Source organism: Megascapheus bottae, chromosome 3, assembly GCF_031878675.1.
Source record: "Megascapheus bottae isolate mThoBot1 chromosome 3, mThoBot2.hap1, whole genome shotgun sequence".
Lineage (NCBI taxonomy): Eukaryota > Metazoa > Chordata > Mammalia > Rodentia > Geomyidae > Megascapheus > Megascapheus bottae.
The window spans coordinates 82085574-82113471 of NC_143511.1; the positions used below are offsets into that span (position 1 = coordinate 82085574).

Consider the following 27898-nt stretch of genomic DNA (forward strand, 5'->3'; position numbering starts at 1 on the left):
AGAGGCACTCCCTAAGGAGAAATAACTTTTGGCACACTGCATTGCAAAGATAAAGTTACAAAAAGCAAGTTGAAATATCTCTCTCACTACACATGTATTTATTTGCCCACCCTACCCTAAGTATGGTCAAGATCCTGACTATAATAAGTTCAAATTCTGGAAGACTTTTAACTATATGATTTTTTTTAATTAACGTTAAAAAAAAAAGTTTTCCAAGGAGCTGAAGTACTTGAACAAATGTCCATGTTGCTTCACCAAAAGAGAAAAGGGGGGAGGGGGGCAATCATTACCAAGAATTTCAAAGCCTCTATAGTCCTCCCAAGCTATGGAAAATAATAAACTGTCTTTTTGTTGTCAAGAGGCTGAAAAGAGTGAGAAACAAGGACTTGATTTGATTTGACAAGAGAGAAAACTGACTAAGCACTGTTTTAGAGTTAGTATTTTATTTAATCCTCTTGGCAACCCTAAAAGAAAAGGATTATCAAACTTACCTTGCATATAAGAAACTCAACCCATTTCTTTTTTTAAAAGGAGGGGGGTGAACTTCCTTGAGATCAAACCACTATTAGCTACAGAGCCATAATTCAGATCCAAGTCCAAAGCTCTTCCCACCACACTTACACTTCTGCCAGGAAGTGTAAGAGCAGAAAAACAGCCTTTCGTGACACAAATCCCATGATGCCAGACCACCAGGCAATTTCCCAGGAGTGGCAGAAAAAGCCTAAAATGCAAAAAGTACAAGCTGCTGTCAAGGCCTGGGGTAAATGCCTCATTATACTGGGAGAAGTCTGATGGACACTTACTAAATGGAGAAGAAAAGGCATGCCTTGACGGTGGGACAAATGTGTGTGCCTTCCTTTAAACTATTCATCCTAAGCACATCTGCTCATAGAAAAAGCAGAATAACATTTTCCAGAAAAATCACTAGAAAGAAAATGACAACAAACTCCTAGTTCTAACAAAATGCCCTCATTCCTGGATCTACATGCTGATTTCCATTAAACAAAGAGAATGGAACAGTCATTCAACCCACTGAAAAATGATAAGACTGCAAAAGCTAATCTAAATATAGAAGGCTTCCCTGTTAAGCATCAACAAACAGGTACTAAGAGGTATTAGATAATAGGGACACATCAGAGAATCAAATCAAGAGAGCACCAGCTCTCTTTGTGGAGGGAGAATGATTGCACAGGATCTCCCTCAAACTAATCAAAAAGTATTTTTTTTCCAGTCCTGGGGCTTAAACTCAGAGCCTGAGCTTAGGCTTTCCTGTTCTTGGGCTTTCTCTCAAGAGTAGAGCTCTACTGCATGCCACAGCACCACTTCTGGCTTTTTCTATGTCTGTTATAGCAAGGACTCAAACCTGGGTTTTCATGCATGCTAGACAAGCACTCTACCACTAGGCCAAACTCCTGGCCCAGAAAGGAATATTCTTTATCAACAACAACAAAAAAAACAAACAAATATTCTTTCATTACTTTTCAAATGTTTTCCTTCCTCTAGGACCCATCTGTAACACCTACCACAAGGATAAAACTTGTTGGATGGATGATGAACTGTGTGTGATAGGGGAAAGCAGTACTAGAGTTTGTACTCAGGACCTTTGAACTTGTGAAGACAGGTGCTCTAACAAGTTCAGGCATACTCCTGGTTGCTTTTGCTTGGTTTTTCTTTGTTTAACGTGTCTCACATATTTATTCCCAAACTGGCCTGGACCTTGGTACTATTTAAGCTGAGATGTATAGACCGCTGCACCCAGGTTATTGGCTGAAATGGAGTTTCAGGTACCTTTTGCCTCATCTTAAACTGTGTTCTTCACTTCTGGCTCCCAAGTACACAGGACATAAATCACTTCAATCAATGATATTTCTCCCCTTGTTTTTCAAAACAAGGGTAGAAAATAGAGTTCAGTTTCATATCTCAGTTTACATTGGGTCTAGACCAGAGCTTTTATCCTTCAACAGGCCCAGAGAAGCACAAATAAAATCTTGTGTCACCTGCATCTGCACTTAGCAAACATAAGAGAAATTATTACTTTGTTTATGTGGTACTGAGGAATTGAACCTAGGACCCTCATGCATGCTAGGACTTGCTGGATCTGCTGAAGGCAAGAAACAAACTGAGTAAGGCTATCTCAAAGGCCCTGGGCCAGGAACTCCTTCAGAATCAACTCGGTGCTCTGTTACCAAGTGAACAGAATCACAAACCCACCATAAATCAGCTGATGATCCACCAGGTCAAACTTCTAATGATCTTCAGTTTCTAGTCTGAAGAATCAAAACCTCTCTTTCTCCAAAAAGAGGTATAATGATGTATTCTGTGTTCTTTTCTTTTTCTCTCATACAATACTCACAACACTATGTTCTGAACATCCCCATTTTATAGTTCAAGAAACTAAAAGAAAGCTTCTTAAGTCATTGATCCAAAGTCATACAAGCCATTCAAGAAACAAATCTGGGGCCGGGAGTTTGGCCTAGTGGTAGAGTGCTTGCCTAGCATGCACGAAGGCCCAGGTTCGATTCCTTGGTACCACATACATAGAAAAAAGCGGGAAGTGATGCTGAGGCTCAAGTGGCAGAGCTCTAACCTTGAGAAAGCCCAAGGACAGTGCTCAGGCCCTGAGCTCAAGCCCAGGACTGGCAAAAAAAAAAAAAAAAAAAAGAATAAAGAAACAAATCTGATTTGAGATCAAATTTCACTGTATCATATTGGAGGAGGATGTGTCTTCCAGGGCAATGTGTTTTGGGGAGATTTTTTTATTGTTTTGTTTTTTATTGTCGGGATAATGTATAGAGGGGTTACAGTTACATTTGTCAGGTAGTAGGTACATTACTTCACACACATGGATCCTCAAGTTTTTGTCCCCATTTTCCTCTCCCCACCCCCTCCCAATCATCTTGTTTTCCCCTTTCTTTCCCTATTTCAAATAAACACATATACCATATACCAGCTAAGAAAGTCAGATACCATAACAATATGAGATTAGCCATAAGGGTAAATAAAAGAGAAGAAAAATAATATAGTACATTAAGAACAATAATCACACAAGACAAACCTCTTGTTTTCACATCCTAGAGACCCTTTCATTTAGTTTCATCCTATCTGATCTTATGTACCTAGGTTTTGAGCTATTGTAATCTTCTGCTAAAAGAATCCTAGATGTGTACTAATTATTACAAATGAGGGAAACCATTGAGCCTATGCTCCTTTGGGTCTGGCTTACTTCACTTAATATGATTTTTTTTACAAGTCTTTCCATTTTCTTACAAATGGGGCAATGTCATTCTTTCTGATAGCAGCATAGAATTCCATTGTGTATAAGTACCACATCTTCTTGATCCAATCGTCTACTGAAGGGCATCTGGGTTGCTTCCATATCTTCGTTGTGGTTAAAAAAAAATGCTGCAATGAACATCGTTGTGCTAGTGGCTTTAGTATGTCCTTGTTTCTGGACTTCTGGGTAAATGCCAAGGAGTAGAATTGCTGGGTCATAGGGGAGCTGTATGTTTAATCTTTTGAGGAATGGTCATACTGCTTTCCAGAGTGGTTGAATGAGTTTACACTCCCATCAACAGTGTAGCAGCAATCCCTCCTGGCAGGGCAAGGTGTTTTAAGGAGCATAAATTGTTGTTTAGCTGCTTTTCAATATCATTGAGAACTATGATGAAAATACAGTATTTTTCATTTTAGTCTGTGTAGTAAGTCCCAAATATTTTTGTCAGTTTTTTCTTTCAAGATAAGTAAAACCTAGTGAAAATTTCCTTTCATGACTAAGAAGCCAATTCTATTATTCTGAGTACCAGAGGTTATTACTGTTAAGGATGGAAAGCTGGGCTAAATGTATACTAGAGACCATATTCCAGAAATGATACATTTTAATAAACAGCTATACTAGTCTATTTTTTCACCTCTAGATCATCTTACAAATGAACATTTAAATAAAAATTTCAGCTACTAAGCACCAATCACTGGATCCTTGTTAAACTATGACATACAAATGGAAAAAGAAGAAAAAAGCTCACGGGTTGATCATAAATTGTCAAAATGCCCAGTGTTAGTCTGAGAACAACTCAAAATAAATCCTATGCTTTATAAATAAGAAGATCAGCCAATTTAAATAATTTTCTTTAAATTAAGTAAGCTTTCATATCTTTTTTTTTTTTTTCCTCCTTTTTTTGATAGAACTCAGGTCCTGAGTACTGACTCTGAGCTCTTGTGCTCAAGGCCAGTACTCTACCACTTGGAGCCACAGTTCCACTTTTTGTTTTCTGGTGGTTAACTGTAGGGAAATGAGTCTCATTTTCTGCCCAGACTACCTCTGAACAACTATCCTCAGATTTCAGCCTGCTGAGTAGCTACAATTACAAGTGTGAGCCACTGATGCCCAACAAGTTTTCATATCTTCATATAATAATCATTATGTATCAAAATACTTACTCTCTTACTGACATAACTGCAGGGAGTTTTCTTATTTGTTTTTTAATTTAGAGATGATCCTGTCACTACACAAGCATATCTAGGTAGTACCTGGTCCTGTGTTGAATTTTTTTTTTTTTTTTTTTGCCAGTCCTGGGCTTGAGCTCAGGGCCTGAGCGCTGTCCTTGGACTTTCTCAGAGCTAGAGCTCTACCACTTGAGCCTCAGTACCACTTCTGGCTTTTTTGTATGTATGTGGTAGCAAGGAATTGAACCCGGGTCTTCGTGCATGCTAGGAAAGCACTTTAACCACTAGGCTAAACTCCCAGCCCCTGTGTTGAATATTTTAATACATACTATCACTAATTTACAAAACAACCTGCCAAGGAGATTGAGTATCATTTAAAAACATGGGCAAGCTAAAATTCAGTTTAAATAACTTTGCCATGGTCAAATAATAAGTGTCAAAAAGAATCTGAACTCAAATATATCTGATTTCAAAGCCTATAGACTGGCCATTACATTGTTTTCATTATAAATTATCCTCAGATACTTAATGACATTGTTATTATCTAGGCAGCAATTAATGTGAATCTATTTTCTCTTCAAATAGGATTTCATGATAGCAAAAATATCTAATGCCTATGAACACATTAAAGGTTAAAAAAAAAAACTCTCTTTAAATTGAGCAACTTATTAAAGTCTCCTGCTGGGCAAAGCAAGCTCATGGTGATATCTTCAGTAAAGCTTTTTTTCTAATGAAAGCCTTTGGCAGACTACATGTTTTCAATGTACCCAAAAGGATGAGATGCAAACTGTGTTGTAAAATAATACCAAAAGAAGTTCAAAAGCTAGAATAAAACTTTCCAAAGGTTTTTATTATTATTATTGTTGTTGTTTTCTTCAAATTCTTCTAAGCATTTAAAACACATGGCCTAGTTTCTGTTTTGTAAAGCTAGCACTCCATGATTTACAGTCCTGCACAATGCTGAGTCTACAGTGAAATGCTTGAAGAGCAAGTGAACAAAGAATTAGGTGGGTAATAATATTGCAATCAAGTGATTGCTGGAAAATCAGCTTTATGTGGTATATGGTATTTTTCAGGAAAGTTGAAGATCTATGCTTATTTTGTTTTGTATTCTTGTTAATTCTGGGGCTTGAACTCAGAGCCTAGGTACTGTCCCTAAGCTTTTGTGCTCATAACTATCACTGTACTGTTTGAGCCACTGCTCAACTTCCCCCTTTTTGGGGTAGTTAGTTAAAGACTCAAAAAGTTTCCTGCCCAAGCTAGCTTAGAACCTCAATCATCAGATTTCAGCCTCCTAAGTAGCTAGGATTGCAGATGTGAGCCACCATGGCCAAGCAAAGATCTACATCCCTAATCATTGGAATTTCAATCATTCGCAATGAAAGTGTTTCAGCGTGTTTCATTTAAAATATTTCTCTGCTTTTTTTAGAAGAATATCATGCATATTCACTTTTTAACATGTATCTTTTCAGCATCCAACCTTTATTCCATTAACAACCCCAGACTTTCCTCTGAAGAACTACCATATTCCATTCTCAGACTATGGGATCCAGGTAACATTGAATAACCCATGAATAGATAGATACACACACACACACACACACACACACACACACACACACACACACACTTCTCTCCCTCTCCCTCTCCCCCCTCCCTCCCCCCCTTTCTCTCTCTCCCTCCCTCCTCTCTTTCTCTCTCTCTCTCTCTCATCTATCAACAAAGATCATCAGAGAATGGACACATAAGCCAAATAAGTCTATTATAATCAACCCTACCTAACAATATGGCTCAAAACACTATAAGACACTCTTTTGTCAAACTGGTAGAATATAAGCTTGGGTTCATTAGTACATATCTGTCATTGTATTAGAAGCATCTATCCAGAAATGAACTAAACAAAGAAGAAGACAGAGGATGTTGAGATAAAGATAAAATAATGGGGTTAGGAATATGGCCTAGTAGTGGAGTACTTGCCTAGCATGCATGAAGCTCTGGGTTTGATTCCTCAGTACCACATAAACTGAAAAGGCTGGAAGTGGTTCTGTGGCTCAAGAGAGTACAGTGCTAGCCTTGAGCAAAAAGAAGCTCAAGGACAGTGCCCAGGCCCTGAGTTCAAACCCTAGGACAGGCAAAAAAGAATTAAAGAAAAGGCAAATTTCTGAAAACATGAATAGAAGATGTAGTGAAACCTCTAGAAAGCTTTGTGTTTGGAACCAATGAAGTTCCTTTTATGTGTAAGTCAGCTTTAGCTGCTTCCACTTGGAATAAACCTGATGATTTAGCATCAACATAATCACTAATTTGCTGAACACATAGTACAGACAAATCCTCCAGCCATACCAAAAACACTTAAGGGGTAAGCTAAGGGTCTCTCTCTGAATAAAGGATTTAAGTTTAATGAAGAGATTCAGAAGTATACTTGGGCTATGTTACTTTTACTTACTTTCTTACTTTTTGATAATGACTGCTGAGGAGCAGAGTTCTATAGATACATAAACTCTTGCCTTAAACTAAATTAATTCAAAACAACAACAGCTCACATTTCTTTTTTTTTTTTCGGGGGGTTGGGGGACCTCTCATGGTACTTGAACTCTGGGGCTGGGCACTGTCCCTGACCTCTTCAGCTCAAGGTAAAAATATCATTAACTTTCATACCTGGGTTGGCTTTGAACCACAATCCTCAGGTCTTAGCCTCCAGAGTAGCTAGGATTACAGGCCTGAGCCACCAGCACTCACATTTCTAAAGAATTTTTCAAGTCCCATGCAGCAAGTATTCCAATTTAATCCCTGCAACTGCATAAAGGTGCTATTTGTGCCCTTTTCCATACCTTCTTCTCAGAGAATGTAGGTCTGAGGCTGGCATTTGTAAGAAAATTGTTTTATAAATTTCAAAGTACACACAAGGAGCCAGGCACAGTGGCTCTTACCTGTAATCCTAGCTACTAAGGAGGCTGAGATCTGAGGATCAAGGTTCAAAGTCAGCCTAGGCACAAAAGGACCAGAGACTCTTATCTCCAATTAACTTCTAAAAAATGGGAAGTGGGGCTTGGCTCAAGGATAGGGTGGTAGCCTTGAGCTGAAGAGCTCAGGGACAATGCCCAGGCCCAGGGGTAAGGCAGAAGCCTTGAGCTGAAGAGCTCAGGGACAGTGCTGAGGCCGAGTTCAAGCCCCACGAACCCCCCCTCCCCAAAAAACAAAGTACACACAAGCCAAGTGCCAGTGGTTCACATCTGTAATCCTAGTTACTCAGGAGGCTGAGCTCTAAAGATCTAAAGCTAGACTGGACTGAGAAGTCCCCATGAAACTCTTATCTCCAATTAAATAGAAAACCAGAAGTGGCACTGTGGCTCAAAGTAGCAGAGCACTACCCTGAGCAGAAAAGCTCAGAAATGGTGCCAAGGCCCTGAGTTCATGCCAGCACAATTAAAAAACAAGACAAGACAAAACAAAACTACACACATAGCGATTCTTTTTTGGGGGGTGGGTACTAGTTCTGGGGTAGCTCTCAGTTGAGCCACAGCTCCACTTCTAGGGATTTTTTTTTTATTTTTTATTTTTATTTTTTTTGGTGATAATTAAAGCTACTTTCCTGCCTTGGGTGGCTTGGAATTGCAATCCTCAGATCACCCTCCTGAGTATCTAAGATTAAAGATATAAGCTACCAGCACCCAGCCAACAATCTATTATTTTTTAAAAAATTAAGGGGCTGGGAGTTTGACCTAATGGTAGATTACTTGCCTAGCTTGCACAAAGACCCAGATTCAATTCCTCGATACCACATACATAGAAAAAAGCTGGAAGTGGTGCTGAGGCTCAAGTGGTAGAGCACTAGCCTTGAGAAAGTCCAAGGACAGTGCTCAGGCCCTGAGCTCAAACCCAGAACTGGCAAAAAAAAAAAAAAAAAAAAAAAAAAAAATTCAGCAAGGCCAGGAACCACTGGTTCACACATGTAATCCTAGCTACTCAGAAAGCTGAGATCTGGAGATCATAGTTCAAAAACAGCCCAGACAGGAATGTCTGCAAGATTCTTATTTCCAATAAACTTAAACTCCAATAAACTAGCAGAACAAGCCAGAAGTGGCACTGTGACTTCAAGTAGTAGAGCGCAGAGAGGCTTAGGGACAGTGCCAAGACCCTGAGTTCAAGCCCCAAGATTGGTTAAAAAAAAAAGTCACTGAACTCACTGTTTGCATAGATTTTAATGTTGCATAACTCATATGACAGTCTTCATATAAAATCTTTAAATGAATATTGGACAAGAATTCAAGTCCTAATTCTGTTATTTGCGCAATTAACTTCCCATCTCTAAGGTTTAATCACTCAATATTTGAGGGCCTACTGTTTACTAGGCACTTTCTAGCTTCTTAACTATACAGATTCAATGAAGGCAATTTCTGCCCTCATGGAGCCCTAATTTCATACCTATATATTTGACGTAGCACTTCTAACTTCATTAGGTGGTAGAAAATGTTTTATTATAATGAGCTCTTACTGGACTCACTTCTAGTTTAAAGAAATAATCATTATTACAGCAATACTGAGTGAAAGAAACTACAATTCTAAAAGACTCTCTGTCTCTTTGTCTCTGTCTGTCTCTGTCTCTCCCCAGTTTGGGGGCTTGAAATCAGGGCCTGAGCTGTCCTTGGGCTTTCTCCAGGCTAGAGCTCTACTACTTGAGCCACAGCACCACTTCTGGCTTTTTTTTCTATGTATGTGGTACCAAAGAATCAAAACTGGTCTTCATGCATGCTATGCAAGCACTCTACCACTAGGCCAAACTCCTGGCCAAGTTACACTAACTTTATCAAATCAATTTAAAAAGTATATTGAGAACTGGGAATGATGGTATAGACCTACAATCCCAGCACTCAGCTAAGGTACAAGTTTAAGGTCAGCATGGGCTATGGAGCTAACACATTAAAATGCTGTAAGGAAATTGAACACAGGAAAAGGTGGTTCTGCAGAGTGCTATGAAGAAGCTGACACTGCCAGTCTCCCAGGTTTAAGCATCTACCCAGAAAGAGTACCCATAGCAGGCTCAAAGACATCAGCTGTAATGAGACACTTGCATTGAAAACATTTCAGACTTTCTGCATGGCTAGATCATGGGACCTTGCAGGCTGATCTTTCTTGCAAGAGCACCCTCTTCTGAGACCTTTGATCACAGGCTGAATGCATCCTCTTTAGAAGCTTTCACAGCATGGGATGACCCTTGGGATCCTTATGGAAAGATGAATTCCTAAACAAATATACTATCTGGAGTACACAAAAATGGAACTTGGCATAATAACACAAAAAAAGGCAGGGAGGAGAAGGGAAGTGGGAGAGGGAGGGAAGCAAGGAAAGGAGGAAGAGAAGAGAAAGAATTAAAATTTTTAATAATTCAGAACAGGGGCTGGGAATGTAACTTAATGGCCTAGAATATAAGAAGCCTGGGTTCAATTCCTCAGTACCACATAAACAGAAAAAGCCATAAGTGCTGCTGTATCTAGCTTTGAGCATAGAGAGGCTCAAGGACAGAGCTCAGGCCGAGTTCAAGCCCCAGGCCCAGAATAAAAAGAAATTGAGAACAGAGATGGGCATGGGTAACTCAAGACTGTAATCCTACTGACTCAGGAGGCTGAGATCTGAGAAACACTGTGCAAAGCCAGCCCAGGCAGAAAAATCCTAAGACTCTTATCTCCATTAAAATGTTAGAAGTGGAGTTATGATTCAAGGTCACCAGCCTTGAGCAAAAAAAAGCTAAGGGACAGCAACTCTGGCTCTGAGTTCAAGCCCCAAAATTCGGGGTGGGAGTGGGGGAATAGAGGGAAATAAAGATTAAAGTAGCAGAGAGCCAGAAGTTTGGCCTAGCAGTACAGTGCTTGCATAGCATACCCAAAGCCCTGGTTCAATTACTTGGTTAACACATACACAGAAAAAGCCAGAAGTGGTACTGTGGCTCAAGACCTAGAACTCTAGCCTTGAGAAAGCTCAAGGACGGTGCCCAGGCTCTGAGCTCAAACCTCAGAAATGGCAAAAATAAATAAAAGCAGATCAAAGATCTATTCAAAGTGACCCAATTTTTGTTTAATCAGATACTTAAACGACAAGCATTATACTAAACAATAATGGGATAATTACATTGACACCACTTACCATACACTCATAGAAGTAATCTAAACATACAACTGTAGTATTGCACATCCACTTAATGTGATAACAAATAATACAATTTTTTCCAAAGGTATATAATAGATAAATTCTAGGTAAAACTTAAGGTCTAATGGGGAGGGGGGGGAGAAGAGAGTAACAAAAGCACAGGTGCAGTTCAGAAAAAAAAACTATATATTTTATCTATACATACACACAGAGAAATAAGAAAAAATAGGAAGAAACATTAACAGTAGGTATTACTTTTTTCTCTTCTTTGTAATTTTTTTTTTTTTTGGTGAAGAACTTTCACCCAGATTTTTTTTTTATTGTAATTAGTAAAAGGGTTACATGATATTTGCCAGATAGAAGGTGCATTAATTCACATACATTGATACCCTTTCACATGTCTTGGTACCCGTTTCCCTCCCCCTCTTCTTTGTAATTTTTTTAATTTTATGCATACCTCAAGAATTAATTACCAAGCAAGATACTGAAATTTTAAAGATGAATAGTAAAATATACATTAGAATAATCTGCCAATGTGTTAAGTGCCTCAAACTTTTTAGTATATATATTTTTATTTGCCATGAGAATAACGTACTACAGTATGCAAAAAAAAATTCTAAGACTAAAACACCCACACAAGTTTATAGAACAAAATGTATACTAAGTCTTCCAATTAAAGACCCATAAAGTAGTTTCAGTGCTTTCTAACCCACCTTCTCACAGCAGGGATTTAATCCCTCCAGGGGGAAGCAAACAAACATCAAGAAAAGATTATGCCCAGACAATAATACAGTATAGGCTTATATCTAAGTTTGCCCAGATACTTTGGCACACATTAGAGATACAGATCCAAAGAACAAAAGACTTAGTAATAGGACAGATTCTTTGCAATCATCTGAAGCAAAAATAATGCAGCAAAAAGTATCAGGAAGGAAGTGGCGCTGTGGCTCAAGGGGTAGGGCAGTAGCCTTGAGCTGAAGAGCTCAGGGACAACGCCCAGGCCCAGAGTTCAAGTCCCACGACTGACAAAAAAAAAGTATCAGGAAAAGACAAACATACTAAGTCTTATTAAATACAAGAAGGTTACAGAAGCAGAAAAAGTTGTCTATAATCAAATATTCAATAATATCTTATTCATGGGTAACAGCAAATATGAAATCTAATACATTTCCCAAAAAAGTAAGCAGAACCAGTTCATTTGTATACTGAAACTTTATTTATAAAATCTTTAGACGTCATAATGAAATTTCTAAGTAGAACTAAGATATCACTTATCTCTTTTATGGATGACACAAGATATTCCTCAATTGATAGACCAAAGAGCTGTCTTTTAAAGTTAGAAATATTCCTCATCAGCCTTTCTCACATGTCACTAATTTTTAAGTATTATTTGAAATACCTGATCACTGTATAAAGTATGTTTTTATTAGAGATATAACATACCTTAAAAGTTAATAAAAACCAGGGCCAGGAGTTTGGCCTAGTGGTAGAGTGCTTGCCTAGCATGCATGAAGACCCAAGTTTGATTACTCAGTACCACATACATTGAAAAAAGCTGGAAGTGGTGCTGAGACTCAAGTGGTAGAGCTCTAGCCTTGAGAAAGTCCAAGGACAGCGCTCAGGCCCTGAGCTCAAGCCCAAGACTTGCCAAAAAAAAAAGAAAAAGAAAAACAAGCAAAGCACGGGCCGGGAGCATGGCCTAGTGGTAGAGTGCTTGCCTAGCATGAATGAAGCCCTAGGTTCAATTCCTGGGTACCACATGCACACACACACACACACACACACACACACACACACACACACACACACACACACACACACACACACACAATGGAATTCTACATTCTACATAATGGCATTTGCAGGGAAGTGGATCAATCTAGAGTGAATCATGTTGAATGAGACAAGTCAAGACCAAAGGAACAAAAGGCACATGGTATCCTTAATATGTGGCTATTAGATCCAAACAGTACAAGAGCAGGGACTCAATATTTGCATACCCAATGCTATGGATATGGTATTGGAAATATAAACACAACTACATAGACATAAAAATCTATGGCTCTATAGACTTAAGTTTTATTACATAGATTAGCCTAATTTTGATTATGTTCTAAAATTTAAGTGCCAGTGATTGTATATATAGATTCCCTTCTTGAATACTTCTTTGTTAAATATGTCATTTGAAATATGATGTAAAAATCAATGTTAAGGGCCGAGAGTTTGGCCGAGTGGTTAAAGTGCTTGCCTAGCATGCATGAAGACCCGGGTTCGATTCCTCAGTACCACATATAGAAAAAAGCCAGAAGTGGTGCTGAGGCTCAAGTGGTAGAGCTCTAGCCTTGAGAAAGTCCAAGGACAGTGCACAGGCCCTGAGCTCAAGCCCAAGACTGGCAAAAAAAAAAAAAAAAAAAAAAAAAATCAATGTTAATAAATTCTTTAATCTAAAAAAAAGTAGAGGTTTTCCAAGTCCATGTTTCAAGCATTTCCTTTCAGTTTAGCAGCAGAGAATTCCCTTTCTGTTAGCTTCCATCCTATAACCTAATTCTAAGCCTTGCTCATTAGTAAGGTATCTGTGACAGATGAAAACTAAGACCCAATGATTACAATGAATAAAGCTATACTGCAAGCCTGCTAAGGCAGTGACTCAGTTCAAACTCCATTCTTGTGATGATATGGGCATAAAAAGGAAAAACACACTTAAAAGTATAGTTTACTTAAAAATGCTAACAGTTCATTAAGATTATTGACATATTTTCCATGCATGTGGTGGTTTATACAATAAATACCATGTTATAATTGAATAAGCAAAGTACCTGAAAGACTGCCACCTGTCCTAGGATAGGCCACTTCCACATATACTTCAAATGTGGTTTCTGGGTTTTGCCTACAAAAGAAATAGATAGTGATTATTGGCAAAAATTGAATACGTATCATCAGCAAAACATTAAGGAATGGTATAAGACAGATCTTGATTAAAATCATTAGTTCCACAACATAACAAACAAGCTTCTTTTAAACTACAATCTTCCTGATCTAACTAAAAGTATCTAACTAGAAGAACTGGTGGGAAATGTAAGAAAAAAAATTATCTAGGCATGATATATAATAAGAACTATTACTACAATGTGACAGTCATTATTTCTGATTTACACAGCTGAATCCCCAAAGCCATCAGCAGAATTTTGAGGCAATTCAGATTAAGGTGATGCTAGTACAATGAAGCACTCTCTTCCACACCCCAGGATAAAATACTCCATAACAAAATTAACTTAGCTATGTAGAAGTTTTAACGACTGAATTGAGAACCAGTATCCTATAGTAGAAGATGAAGATGAAGTGTCAATCTACATTGAAGATACAAAGGGACTTTCACCAGTACCGGCACTGGCATATGCTAATGTTCACTGTTATACTCATTTACTTTTTTATGTGATAAAATATGTTTCTTTATGTTTTTATAATCTTGTCTTATATGATAAATATTTACATGTTTCAGAATTCTTTCTAAATGGTAACAATATTGTAGTTATATTGTGTTTTCTGTTTAATTTTAGAACTACAGTAAAGATGTTATAGATTAAATATTCAGCAGAAGATACTATACTTTCAAATATCAATAACAAATCTATTTGAAAACTGATAATAAAGCTCAATAAGAAACTTTGTGTTACTTTGTAGTATTTTTTTTTTTTTTTTGGCCAGTCATGGGCTTGAGCTCAGGGCCTGAGCACTGTCCTTGGACTTTCTCAAGGTTAGAGCTCTACCACTTGAGCTTCAGCACCATTTCTGGCTTTTTTCTATGTACCGAGGAATCAAACCCAGGTCTTCGTGCATGCTAGGCAAGCACTCTACCACTAGGCCAAACTCCCAGCCCCTGTAGTATTTATTTTAAATTTAAAGAAATGCTTTGAATTTTCCAGTAAAGCCTACTTTCCAAAATAACTACGCTATCTCTTAAATTCTGTTTCACTGACTTTCACATCAATTTTGATTTCTGATGCTTTCTCATCTCTTACTATAGCATTATACAAGTGCAAATGGCAGCATTTTTCTCCCTAATATACAAAATAATGGTTTATCTAATAAATAATGTCACCTTAGATTTTTTATGATAATATGTCCTCTATTTCCTCAGAAAAATAATTTGATTTTTATGGTAATATGTCCTCTACTTCCTCAGAAGAATAATTCATTTTCTAAACTGGGAAGCTAGTTAGGAAGAATATTTTTTCAATGAACAGAAATGTTAAAAAGCTTTACATAAGTACCTTGAAAGAGAGGGCTGCACTCAAATTCAAAACACTTAAATATACCTTGTCAAATACACCAAAAAAATAAACAAATAAATCAAAAATTAAATCAGAATATCTTGCTCAAAAAGATTTCAAGAAATCCTTAAAAAATCTTTCCCTGTGAGAAAGTACAAAATGACTGGCAAAGGTGGCATCCTTTGGCACCAAACATTTGTAGAAAATACCATGTACAGACATTCCTTCCAGTCAAGACCACAAGGTAGGCTCTCAGGTCATCTTTCATAAATAATAGATAATATAATTTGTAAGCCTTCAGGAAAACTTCCAAATCCTGAAAATAGTTTTCTTCAGACTATTTGGCAACTAATTCAATTTCATCTCAGAATTTCATTCATCTGGATTAAAACTGTTTTCAAAATGTGCTCTGCATGTCCTTGGAACCCCACGGACACTCTTCAGAACTTCTATACTTTTTCACTCAAAAACTAGTTATATAAATTTGGTTTTATGCCTTCTTAAAAATGAAATAAAACATAAACGTAAGGTGTTATATTCCAAATTTTAAAACACTAAAGATATTTCATATAGATTTAATACTTCTAAATGAAGAATGCCCTATCTTTGTTTCTCTACTTGCCCTTTTTATTTAACACACCTCAACCAAGCTTCTGAATCCACTCACTGAAACTTGTCAAAGATGCCAAAAAAAAGCCTCCACATGGCTAACAGGTGCTACCATAAACAATTTCTGATGTTTGTTTAAGCCTTAGTGTTTCACAAAGCTGATGGATTTGCCCTAGTCCTTGAAAATGCCATTTTCTCTTTCCTTCCAGGCATCATACTCTTCCTTCCTCCCACTGCTTCTTTGCCAATTCCTTCTCTTGTAAGCTGTCCTGTTCAAAAATTAAGTCAAGAGGACTCTGTCTACACTTACTATTTAGATTATCTCATTCAGTACTGCGGCTTTCATTACTGAAGTAGATGCTGACAAGCCCCAAAATCTTATCTCCAACCTAACCTCTTACCAGACTCCAAATTCTGTCAGTTCAACATTTTCTCTTAGATAACTAATAAGTATTTCTAATTTTAACAAACCTTCTAATTTCCCCAAACCTTTATCTCCTAAACTATATCAGTTCTTCAAACTGGCAAAGCAGATTTATCCTTGACTCAGTGCTTTATAGGGCACCTTCAGCAGCAAATTCCATTGACTGCCATCAAAATACCCCAAGCACCTCAGTTTCCCAGCACCCATAATACTAGCATCCTTGATAGATCACCTTTATCTCACCTCAATTACAGCACTGCTCACCTGATGGGTCTCCATATTTGAACCCCACCACTCATGATTTTACCCCAGAGTTTAGCAAACAGTAATGCTTTCATGTTATGTGAGCCCTCTGCTAAAACATCCTCAAAGGTTTCCACATATTCATTCTTCTAGTTCTACAGCTAGATCGTGGTACACAGCTATATGGAGGCACTCAATACCATTGAACTGAACGCTTAAAAATGGTTAAAGGAGCCAGGTGCCTGTGGCTCTCCCCTATAATCCTAGCTACTCAGGAGGCTGAGATCTGAAGATCACAGTTTGAAACCAGCCCAAACAGAAAAGTTTATGAGACTCTTATCTCCAATAAACTACTCAGAAAAAGCTGGAAGTGGTACTGGACTCAAGTGGTAGAGCACTAGCCTTGAACACAGAGAGACTCAAGGAGGACAGTGTCCAGGCCCTGAGTTGAAGCCCCATGACCACCAATAACAACAACAAAAGGTTAAAGCAGAACAACTTTATGTGCATTTTTCCACATTAAAAAATAAAGGGAAAAGAAAACTTATAAAAACTACATGATCTGGGATTTTTCCACTTTTCAGACTTATTTAGCCATATCTATTGAACTCCAGCCACACTGGCCTCTCCCACCACTCAAGCACACCAAATTTATTCCTGTTTTATGGTCTTTTATATTGATCTTCACCTAGATAGCTCCTTGTAATTCAATACTAAACTTATACTGCCCTCCTTAGAAATAACTTTTCCATCATACTATGTATCTTTTATTTTCTGAATTATACTTATCCCCAAACCTTGGTAACTTTAGTCAAGCTTCCTCGGCTGGATGAAAGCAGCTATGGTGTCATAGCATGTAATGATTCCTTAATATCTGACCAAATAAATACTCCATCTCCACCTCCAGAGTTTATACAGTAGGACCCAAAACTTAGCACTTCTAGCAAGTATACTTCTCATACTGTTACAGCTAGACTGGTGAACATGTTCTTAAGAATAATTAACGTGGCCAGGTACTGATGGCTCATGCCTATAATCCTAGCTACTAAGGAGGCTTAGATCTGAGGATCACAGTTCAAAGCCAGCCCAAACAGGAAAGTCAGTGAGACTCATATCTCCAATTAACCACAAGAAAACCAGAAGTGGCACTGTGGCTCAATGTGGTAGAGTGCTAGCCTTTAGCTGAAGAGCTCAGGGACAGCATTCAGGGTTCAAGCCCCATGACTGACCAAAAAAAAAAAAAACATTAATGTAGATTAATGGAGTTCTTCCAAATAATCTGGGACATATAATATAAAACAGAGTGTTCCTCACTAGTCCATCAACAGTACTTAGTCAATGAACAGTACATTTCCAAAAAAAGAGGTGTTTAAAGAATGATGCTTATCCCTCTTCTCTTGCTATTGTTATTGCATCATTCCACAATGAGCAATAAACAATAAGCCATTTTAAGATACTTACACAGTTCAAATAGGTGTCAGAGTTCTATTACATGGATCTGAAAATTAAAACAGTATCTTTAAAAAAAAAAAATGGGAGAAGGGGTTAGGAACATACCCTAATGGTAGAGTGTTTGCCTGGCATGCATGAAGCCCTGGATTCGATTCCTTGGTACCACATATACAGAAAAGCCAGAAGTGGTGCTATGGCTCAAACAGTAGCATGCTAGCCTTGAGGAAGCCCAAGGGCAGTGCCTAAGCCCTGAGTTCAAGCCGAATGGACTGGCAAAAATAAAGGCATAAAAAATTAAGAAAAATAGTGAAAAACAAAAATGCTAAGAACAACTTGGTCTATAACTATAAGCTGTAGTAATGCATATCTTTAATTGTTTACATATTGCCTCATAAAAGCGGTGGCTAATGTGTGACAAGTTATATAATGTAACAAATATACGTAAGTTATTTTAAGGGTCAGGGAAGCCAATGCAGATAGAAGCAGCTTGTATTCCCCTGCAAATCAAAATATAAATGGAAAATATTTTTTTTGGCCAGTTATGGAGCTTGAACCCAGGGCCTGAGCACTGTTCTTGGACTTTTCTCAAGATTAGAGCTCTACCCTTGAGCCTCAGCACCACTTCTAGCTTTTTTCTAGGTATGTGGTGCCAAAGAATCGAACCCAGGTCTTTGTGCATGCTAGGCAAGCACTCTACCAGTAGGCCAAACACCCAGCCCGAAAATACTTCTTATAAATGCAAATGGTCAAACAATTCTTTGTACTGTCATTAAATCTGTAAATAATGAACACTGAATCAACTTCAGGAGACCACCTTGAGACTGCTTGTTCCCCTATTACTGTTCAAGAAACTTGTATTTTTAACTACTTGGCTAAAGGAGCTGAAAATCCTATTTCTGCGCTATTAACACTCACTACTAATTTAGAACATGCAATGATGCTGAGAATACCATAGTCAGAGCCAATTTTCCAATATGGACCCAAGTTTTCCCAGACCGCTTTATGATATATCTTAACATATTACCATGGAAATGTCCTGGTTCTGCCATGATATCACATTATTAATTGCCTTATATTCCTAAACACTCCAAGATCTGAAACCTTGCTCACCTGCCTAGTGTATTTTTTGCTACTGCCCTACCTCATGCAATCTTGCAGTCCAACCACTTGTAGCTCTTCAAACCATGCTCCAGTTCTGATAATACCATTACCATATTACTCTTACCATTTCTTGAGCACTTGTATGTATTATCTCGGGAATTCCTCAACAATCCTATAAATATTAGCCCAGGTCCTCAACACCCCTGTAAGTAGTACCAGTCCCAGGTTAGAGAGGAGGACAGTAAAGTTCACAGAGGACAAACATACCCAAAGTAAAGAAACAAAAGAACTATCATGAACCAAACTCCTAAGGCACCATTCCTGTTCCAGGTTTATTCAGCTGCTGTTCTGCAAGGTACGGATTTGTGTGCGTGTGAGCACATGCGCACGTGTGCATAGCAACGATCTTAGAGCTTCAACTCAGAGCTGAGCTTTTCTATTCAAGGCTACTGAGTGCTCTTTGTGGCACTTTACACTGCAGCTCCATTTCTGGTTTTTTAAATAGTTAACTGGAAATCAGAGTCTCTTGGACTTTGCTGTCTAAGCTGGCTTTAAATCATGATCCTCAGATCTCAGCATTCTGAGTAGCCAGGATTATAGGCATGAGCCACCAGTGCCTTATTTACCAGCCTCTTTCAATTCAAACCCTTATGTATCAAGCCTAGGCTCCAGCATTTCTTCCTCTTTGGGAAATTTTCTGTACCCCCATTCAAAGCTCAACCTGGGTTAAGTGCCCTTTCTTACACTGCCAAGATACCCTGTGCTTCCCACTCTCCAAGCCCTTGCCACATTTAACCCAGTACACTTATGGTTATTTGAGGGACTTTTAAAAATCCTGATGGCCAGGATACACCCTGGACTAATTAAATCAGAATACCCGGGCATCTGTAGTATTATTTTTAATGTCTCAACTAAAATGGTCACTGCCACTACTGTGTCTTCGATTAAGTATCTGTCTCTCACCAGACTGGTAGCTCCTTGAGGGCAACAACTGCGTTTTCTCATAACCTAGTCTACACCTGGAGCAATAAATGTTTCATGAATCCATTTTCTTCCAAGATCTGACATGGAGTTTCCAGCTTCTCTGTCTATGGCAAGAAGTAATTTACAAAATACACACTTTCACCTATTACTCATTAAAGATGTTTTCATTTAGAGGTAAATATGTGAATAAGTCATACCTTCTGACAACAGCCTCTGCTCTTAAACAGGGAAAAATGACAGACACAAATAACTACAATGTGTTTGAAAGAAGAGAAGTCTGCTCAGTTCTTGCTTCCAGGAGAATGAAGGCTGAGAGAAAAACAAGAGAGCATTCCTATTCAGTATCTTTCTGCTGAGCACAATTCTCAGTGATTCACTGGAAGAGTCTCAGTGCTCAGGACCATGTTCTCAAAATGATTAAGGACACTCAGCTTGAAGTCATGAACAAAGGCTTTGACAATTTTCAGGCAGCAGGAATTGCTTAATGGTTGGGGTTTTGTTTTTTTGTTTTCCCAAAACATGAAGCTATTGATCACTCTGCTGGATCATCAGCTTTCAATTTAGGATCTACTTTGCTCGCTTACCAGATAAGGAGAAATACAAGCTCTTCACAAAATGAAACTGGACTGCAAGTGTAATGTAGAACTACAGACCTGAAACACACAGTATTAGGATATCTCATTCACAACCTCCACAGCTTCAGGCCAGCTTCGGCACAGAGCTTCTGCAGTTATAAGCTCAGATGTCAGGGGGCTACAGTATAATATTTTAAAATTCTTCCCAACTGCACTGTCTCAATGTTGATAACAGAAACAGTATACACGTCAGAGCATGCTAGCAAACATCACCTAATAAATATTGATTCCTTTAAGCTAAACAAACAAGCAAGAAGGTAGTGTTAATATTTCTAACAAGTCTCCATTTGTTTCAATAGACTCTGAAATTAAAGCCGTTTTTCAAAGCTGAAAATACTGTATCAAAGGGTGCTTTCTAACCAGTAACAAGTTAACACCTTCATAGGAGAATGAAGTCATTGTTGAGACTTGTTAAAAGTGATTAACTTACTTGGGTAATTATACAAACAAGTCATTTCAAGACTTTACACTCAACTTTTCATTTCTAATAATGTTCTCAAAATCAGACTGATACAAAGAAACTAAGACAATGCTATGAAAGGAGATATAGACTTTTGCCTTCCATATTATCATTATGAAGATTTTTAAACCGTTTCGGCAACCAAGGAAACTGTATAGTGAGCTTCAGCTGCATTTCAAGTAGAGAGTCTGGGCACCCCTCAGCAAGGTGCCATGTTTCATAGTCTCAATAAACTCTCTCATAGGCCAACCAAAAACATAAAATCTAGGCTTGACAATAATAATGCAGTTTCCAAAGACAGTATATCATTACAGATAAACCCATTTGTCCTTAAAAGTAACACCCCCTCCTTAATCTGTCTTCTTTCCTTTCTGAACAATTTAGTCCTGAAGCTACTACGTAGACAGAGAAAAATGGATGTCCACCTAGTGATGGGCCAGTGTGGGAATTCCATCTCACACTGGCCTAGCTTGAGATGTCCAGTCTAAGTGGATAAGGAAGTTCACATGCAGGGAACAGCCTGGAGTAGGGAGCTGGAGACAGAGCAGTGTGAGAGGATTATGAAAGCACAGGCATAATGTGGGAGACACATAAGGGCAGCTTATAACATAGGGTGTCAGTCAAATAGAATGAGGAACATGTCCATAAGCGTAAGGAAACTTTGAATGGAAGCTCAAACAGACCTAAGAAGATTGTCCAGGATAGAGTCTGGATCCCAGCAGGCAGGAAAAGGGGCAGAAAAACACCAGCATAGCCGTTGTGACTCCAAGAAAGCAAGGTGAATGAGGAGAGCATATAGGCTGGACGAGTAGAGCCAGGGTACCTACTTTGAGCCCAATAAAGGAAAGCTTAAAGAAAACTGGTATCTCATAACTGAAGTTAATTGCAAAATGAGATGAGTTCTATGAAATTAGACTTAAACCAGAGATGCAAGTATGAACTTACTACCAGAGAATTAAAATGTAAATAACATTATGTATTTCCTGGCTCTGCTGGGAGAGTTTGGGCGCAGTAATACTCCAATAGCAATGAGCACATCAAGTACTCAAACCCTGGTTTCTAAATACAAATCCGCTCTAAAGGGAACTAGGACTCCTTGGAAAAATAGCTAATTCTAGCAATGGGCAGAGAAAGTACAAGATGAACTTGGAACATCTTATTGTGCCAGAAAACAAACAAGTATCCAAAGAATGATAAGGACATAGCAAAAGAATACAGGAGCTAGCTTGAAAAGGCTTCTACTGGCCAAATCTAGAAATAAATTAAGCATCAGAATCAATTATATTAACTGATTCTTACCTGCTGTATAAAACAGGAAACGTAAGTTTACATTGATATACAAATGAATAAATTGGAAGTTTAATAAAAAAAGTACTGGTATAATTTCAAAGTTCTATCCCACAAAATACTTATTAAATATAAGAAGGAAAACAATAATTTCTCAGTGGAGACATTTGTCAAAAACTACCTTAATCAAGGCATCAAAATAATTGCTAGATTGCAATGGGAAGAATACAGCATCACTTCGGTGATGTCCTTGTCAGAGATGCTTAATCTGAGAAAATAAACTCCAACAGAGGCACCTTCCAAAAATCAAAAAACACCCAGCCTATAATCTTCAGAGTCAAGGTCTTGAAAACCAAGGAAAGCATGAACATCTCATTCAGCCCTAAGAACCAGAGACAACTGGATGCAACAAGTAATTCTGAACTGGAGCTGCAGGCTATCAGGAATGACTCTGGGACAACTAATGAAATCCGAATAAAGTCTAAGGATGAAAAAATAGTAAAATAAAACAGTATTAATTTCCTAAATGTGATAGGAGTACGTGTGTGTGTGTGTGTGTGTATGTGAAAGAGAGAGAGAGAGAGAGAGAGAGAGAGAGAGAGAGAGAGAGAGAGAGAGAGAGACAGAGAGAGAGAGAGAGAGAGAGACAGAGAGAGAGACAGAGAGAGAGAGAGAGAGAGAGAGAGACAGAGAGAGAGACAGAGGGAGAGAGGGGGGAGAGGGAGAGACAGAAAAGCACACTGACAGGGTCATGGGGCAGCAAGTCAGCATCTCACTCTAAACTGTTCCTTTATTCTTTCCTCTTTATACTACACTGGCAATTTTTTTCTGATCCTCATTGCTTAAAAACACCTTAAGAAAAACAATCATTCATTAATACTAATATCCCTAACCTACTTTTTTTCCAGTGCTTTTTTGTAGTGTATGTTTTATAACAAGACTCCAATCTAAACTTCAGAAGACTTAGGCTCAAATTCCAATTGATTTCTGACTACAAGTTTTTTAAAAAGCTAAATGGCATTTAACAGTTAAGTTTCTTCTCTAACAAGAGATGACTTCTGCCTTGCACATCTGAAAATTCAAGGATCAAATGAAAGAAAAAAAAATGCTTTCTAAACTGCAAGGTGAGAAATGAATGTTGAGGGGTTTTTTTGTTTGTTTTGTAGGTCATGGGGCTTGAACTTAGCCTGAGCTCTTCAGCTCAACCTTGAGCCAAGCCTCATTTTTCATTTTCTAGGGTTCATTGGAGATAAGAGTCTCAGGTCCTTTTGTTTCCAGGCTGGCTTTGAATCCTGATCCTCAGATCTCAGCTTCCTGAGTAGCTAGGATTACAGGCATGAGTCACCCACCGTACATGCCTGAAATTATTATTATTTTTTTTTTTGCCAGTCCTGGGCTTGAGCTCAGGGCCTGAGCACTGTCCTTGGGCTTTTCTCAAGGCTAGCACTCTGCCACTTGAGCCACAGCACCACTTCCAGCCTTTTTCTATGTATGTGGTACCGAGGAATCGAACCTGGGTCCTTTTGTGCATGCTAGGCAGGCACTCTACCACTAAGCCAAACTCTCGGCCCTGAAATTATTATTTTTAAAAATCTTCTTCATGGAGCCAAAGATATACAGTGGAACAAACACAGCCTACTCAATTATTAGTGCTGGCAAAACTGGGCAGCCACATGCAGAAAACTAAAAATTGACTCTAGCCTTTCTCCATGCACAAGCATTAACTCAAAATGGATCAAAGACCTCAATGTCAGACCGGAAACCTTGAAACTGCTACATGATAGAGTAGGAGAGACACTGGAACTCATAGGCACAGGCAAAGATTCCTGAACAGAATCCCAGGGTCAGAACAGATTGGAGGGAGACTCAATAAATGGGACTACCTGAAAATAAAGTTTCTGCACAGATAAAAACATAGCCACAAAAGTAGAGAGACAGCCAACCAACTGGGAAAAGATATTTACCAATAATGCATCAGACAAATGCTTAATATCCAGTATCTACAGAAAACTCAAACTAATCCCTCCCCAAACCCAACAAACCATTCATTAAATAAGCAAGGGAACTAAAGAGAGACTTATCAAAAGAAGAGATTAAAATGGCAGAAAAGCATATGAGAAAATGCTCATCATCCATGGTCACAAAGGAAATGCAAATAAAAACAACCATAAGATACCACCTTACCCCAACAAGAATGGCCAAGATTTTGAACTCAGACAATGACAGATGCTGGCGGGGTTGTGGAGAAAAAGGAACCCTACTGCACTGCTGGTGGGACTGTAAACTAGTTCAGCCACTTTGGAAAGCAGTGTGGTTTCTTAAAGAACTGAAAATAGACCTTTCCTACGATTCCGCCATACCACTCCTGGAAATCTATCCTGAACACCATAACCCAAGATATCAAGGACACCTGCTCAGCTATGTTTATCTCTGCACTATTCGCAATAGCCAGGCAATAGAAACAATCCAGATGCCCTACTGCAGATAAATGGATATAGAAAATGTGGTATATATACACAATGGAATTCTACATAGCCAACAGACAAAATAAAATAATGGCATTTGCAGGGAAGTGGATCAATCTAGAGTGAATCATGTCGAATGAAACAAGTCAAGACCAAAGGAACAAAAGGCACATGGTATCCTTAATATGTGGCTATTAGATCCAAACAGTACAAGAGCAAGGACTCAATATTTGCATACCCATTGCTATGGACATGGTATTGGAAATATAAACACAACTACAAAGACATAAAAACTTATGACTCTATAGACATAAGTTTTATTACATAGATTAATATGTATCTATGACATACAAACCCTCAGCCTAATTTTGATTATATTCTAAAATCTAAGTGCCAGTGATATATATATAGATTCCCTTCTTGAATACTTCTTTGTTAAATACGTCATTTGAAATATGATGTAAAAATCAATGTTAATGAATTCTTTAATTAAAAAAAAAGTCTTGGGCCGGGAGTTTGGCCTAGTGGTTAAAAGTTCTTGCCTAGCATGCATGAAGACCCGGGTTCGATTCCTTGGTACCACATACATAGAAAAAAGCCGGAAGTGGTGCTGAGGCTCAAGTGGTAGAGCTCTAGCCTTGAGAAAGTCCAAGGACATAGCTCAGGCCCTAAGCTCAAACCCAGGACTAGCAAAAAAATAAAAATTAAAAAAAAGTCTTCTTCATGGCCTAGTGGAAGAGTGCTCATCTAACATGCACGAAGTCCTGAGTTCGATTGCTCAGTAACACATACATAGACAAAGCAGAAGTGGTACTGTGGCTCAAGTGGCAGACCAGTAGCTTTGAGAAAGCCCAAGGACAGTGCCCAGGCCCTAAGTTCAAGCTAAAGGAGAAGAAAAAAAAAAAAATCATCTTAGCAACAATAAGCCTTATTAAAGTAATCTACAATGTCTCAAACTATTAAGTTTTTTCTTGTTTTATTATTTTGGTTTTTGTTTTTTTAGCTGTTGGTCATGGTGCTTGAATTCTGGGCCCAGGCATTGTTCCTATCCCTTGAGCCACAGCACCACTTGGTTTTGTTTTGCTTTGTCAGTTGAGGTTGGTTGGGGGGCTTGAACTCTGGGACTGGGTGCTGTCCCCAAGCTCTTCAGCTCAAGGGTAACGCCCTACCCCTTGAGCCACAGCGCCACTTCCGGTTTTCTGGTGGTTAAGTGGAGATAAGGATCTAACAGACTGGAGCGGGGAGTTTGGCCTAGTGGTAGAGTGCTTGCCTAGCATGCACAAAGACCCGGGTTCAATTCCTTGGTGCCACATACTTAGAAAAAGCCGGAAGTGGTGCTGAGGTTCAAGTGGTAGAGCTCTAGCCTTGAGAAAAATCCAAGGACGGTGCTCAGGCCCTGAGCTTAAGCCCAGGACTGGCCAAAAAAAAAAAGAGTCTAACAGACTTTAATGTCCAAGCTGGCTTTGAACCATGATCCTCAGATCTCAGCCTCCTGAATAGCTAGGATTACAGTCATGAGCCACCGCGCCTGGCTTCAAACTACTAAGTTTTTAAATACTATTACTAAAAACAATTCAGAAAATCAGAAACTAACTAAATGGAAACATTAGTCTGAGGAATAGCAAACGGATTTTCTTAAGAACAAGGGATAAATTGTACATTCAAAAAGAAATTTCCATTTTGCAACACTGATGTAATAAGTCTTTCTTCTACAAAGGAAAAAAATTCAGGCACTTAATAGCTTCTGATGTATCACTTATAGCCCCTCACATAGTGGAACGTGGATTTGTGTATGATATTGTATGGTTAACTTGGAATTCTTGGGGTTTATAGAGTTGGCTGTTGTCAAGTGCCAATGGCTTATGCTTCTAATCCTAGCTACTGAGGAGGCTCAGATCTGAGGATCTTGGCTCAAAGTCAGCCTAAGCAGGAAAGTCCAGGGGACTCTTATCTCCAATTAACCCCCAAATTAAAAAGAGAAAAAGAAGAAAAAAATCCAGAAGTGAATCTGTGCCTCATGTGGCAGACTGCCGGCCTTGAGTAAAAAAAAATCTAAAGGATGGCTCCCAGGCCATATATATAATATAAATATATATAATTTTATTTTAATGTATAGAGGTGTTAGTTATATTTGCCAGAGAGAAGGTGCACTATTTCTCACACTTTGATACCCCTTCTAATGTTTTTGTCCCCATTTCCCTCCCCCTACCCCTCTCCTCATCTTTTTTCACCCTCCTATTTCAAATAAACAAATAAACACATATATAATATATCAGGTAACAAAGTCACATACTGTAACAATATGAGATTAACCAAAGGGCAACACAAGAGAAGAGAAAAAAACATCATACAGTAAGAACAACCGTCACTCATAATTAAGGTCTTGTTTCCATGTCCTGGAGGTCCATTAATTTAGTCTCATCCTATATGGCCTTAAGTATCTAGGTTTTGAGCTATTGTTATCCTCTGCTAGAAGAGTCCTGGGTTTGTACTAATTATTACAAATGAGGGAAACCATTGAGCCTATGTTCCTTTGGGTCTCCCAGGACAACTTTTAAGCTCCAGTATAGGCATATGCACATGTAAGTGCATGTGGGCACGCATGCACGCACATACACACACAAAATACTTTATAGGCAGTAAAATAGTGTTACTACCTCTATTGTATAGTAAAAGAAACTGAGGCTAAAAAGCTAAGTGTGACTTCAACTGAATCCCAAGTTTCCCATGCATTCCCACCACACCATGCTGCCTATCTAAAACCTGGGCCAGGAGTGTTTACAATAGCAAAACTAGAAGTGGATAGGAAATAGGGCAAAGCACAGATATCTGAGAAGCTCATGAAGGCCTCATTACCTCCCCCCAGAAAATGTACCTAAATTGAAATTTTTTACATATAACTTTAAGGTATCTCAGACAACTCTTCATAGAATACATAATGAGAACTCTTACCTTTATTGATGACTTTCTTTTATATTCACATTCTTATTTAAGTCTTAGCCCAAGGCTATGAGCAGAAAGTCCCATTCCATAAGAGCAGATACTCTGCACAAGACCAAATAGTTTCTAAATATTACAACATACACATTTAAACATCAAATGTTATTCTAAGCATGTTTCATGTATTATCCCATTTATTTATCCCAAAATTCCTACTGACATTAAAGGAAGTTAAGAAAGTCTCCTAAGGTCAAATAACTTGAAAGAGAGCTGGGATAGCAACCTAGGCAGTGTGGCTATAGAGTCTGTCTCTTTTTTTTTTTTTTTTTGCTAGTCCTGGGGCTTGAATCAGGGCCTACGCACTGTCCTTGAGCTTTCTCAAGGCTAGCACTCTACCCTTGAGTCACAGCACCACTTCCAGCTTTTTCTGTGTATGTGTT

General features: G+C 38.5%; 1 protein-coding gene across 3 annotated transcripts in view; it reads right to left on the reverse strand.

Moving 5' to 3' along the window:
* Positions 1-27898, reverse strand: part of Dennd1a (DENN domain containing 1A) — a 463593-nt gene that overhangs the window by 412119 nt on the left and 23576 nt on the right. For all 3 annotated transcript variants that reach the window (XM_090330613.1, XM_090330611.1, XM_090330612.1), the window contains exon 2: positions 13404-13474. In XM_090330613.1, the coding sequence (XP_090186739.1) occupies positions 13404-13474 (71 nt within the window). The remainder of the gene's footprint in view (positions 1-13403; positions 13475-27898) is intronic.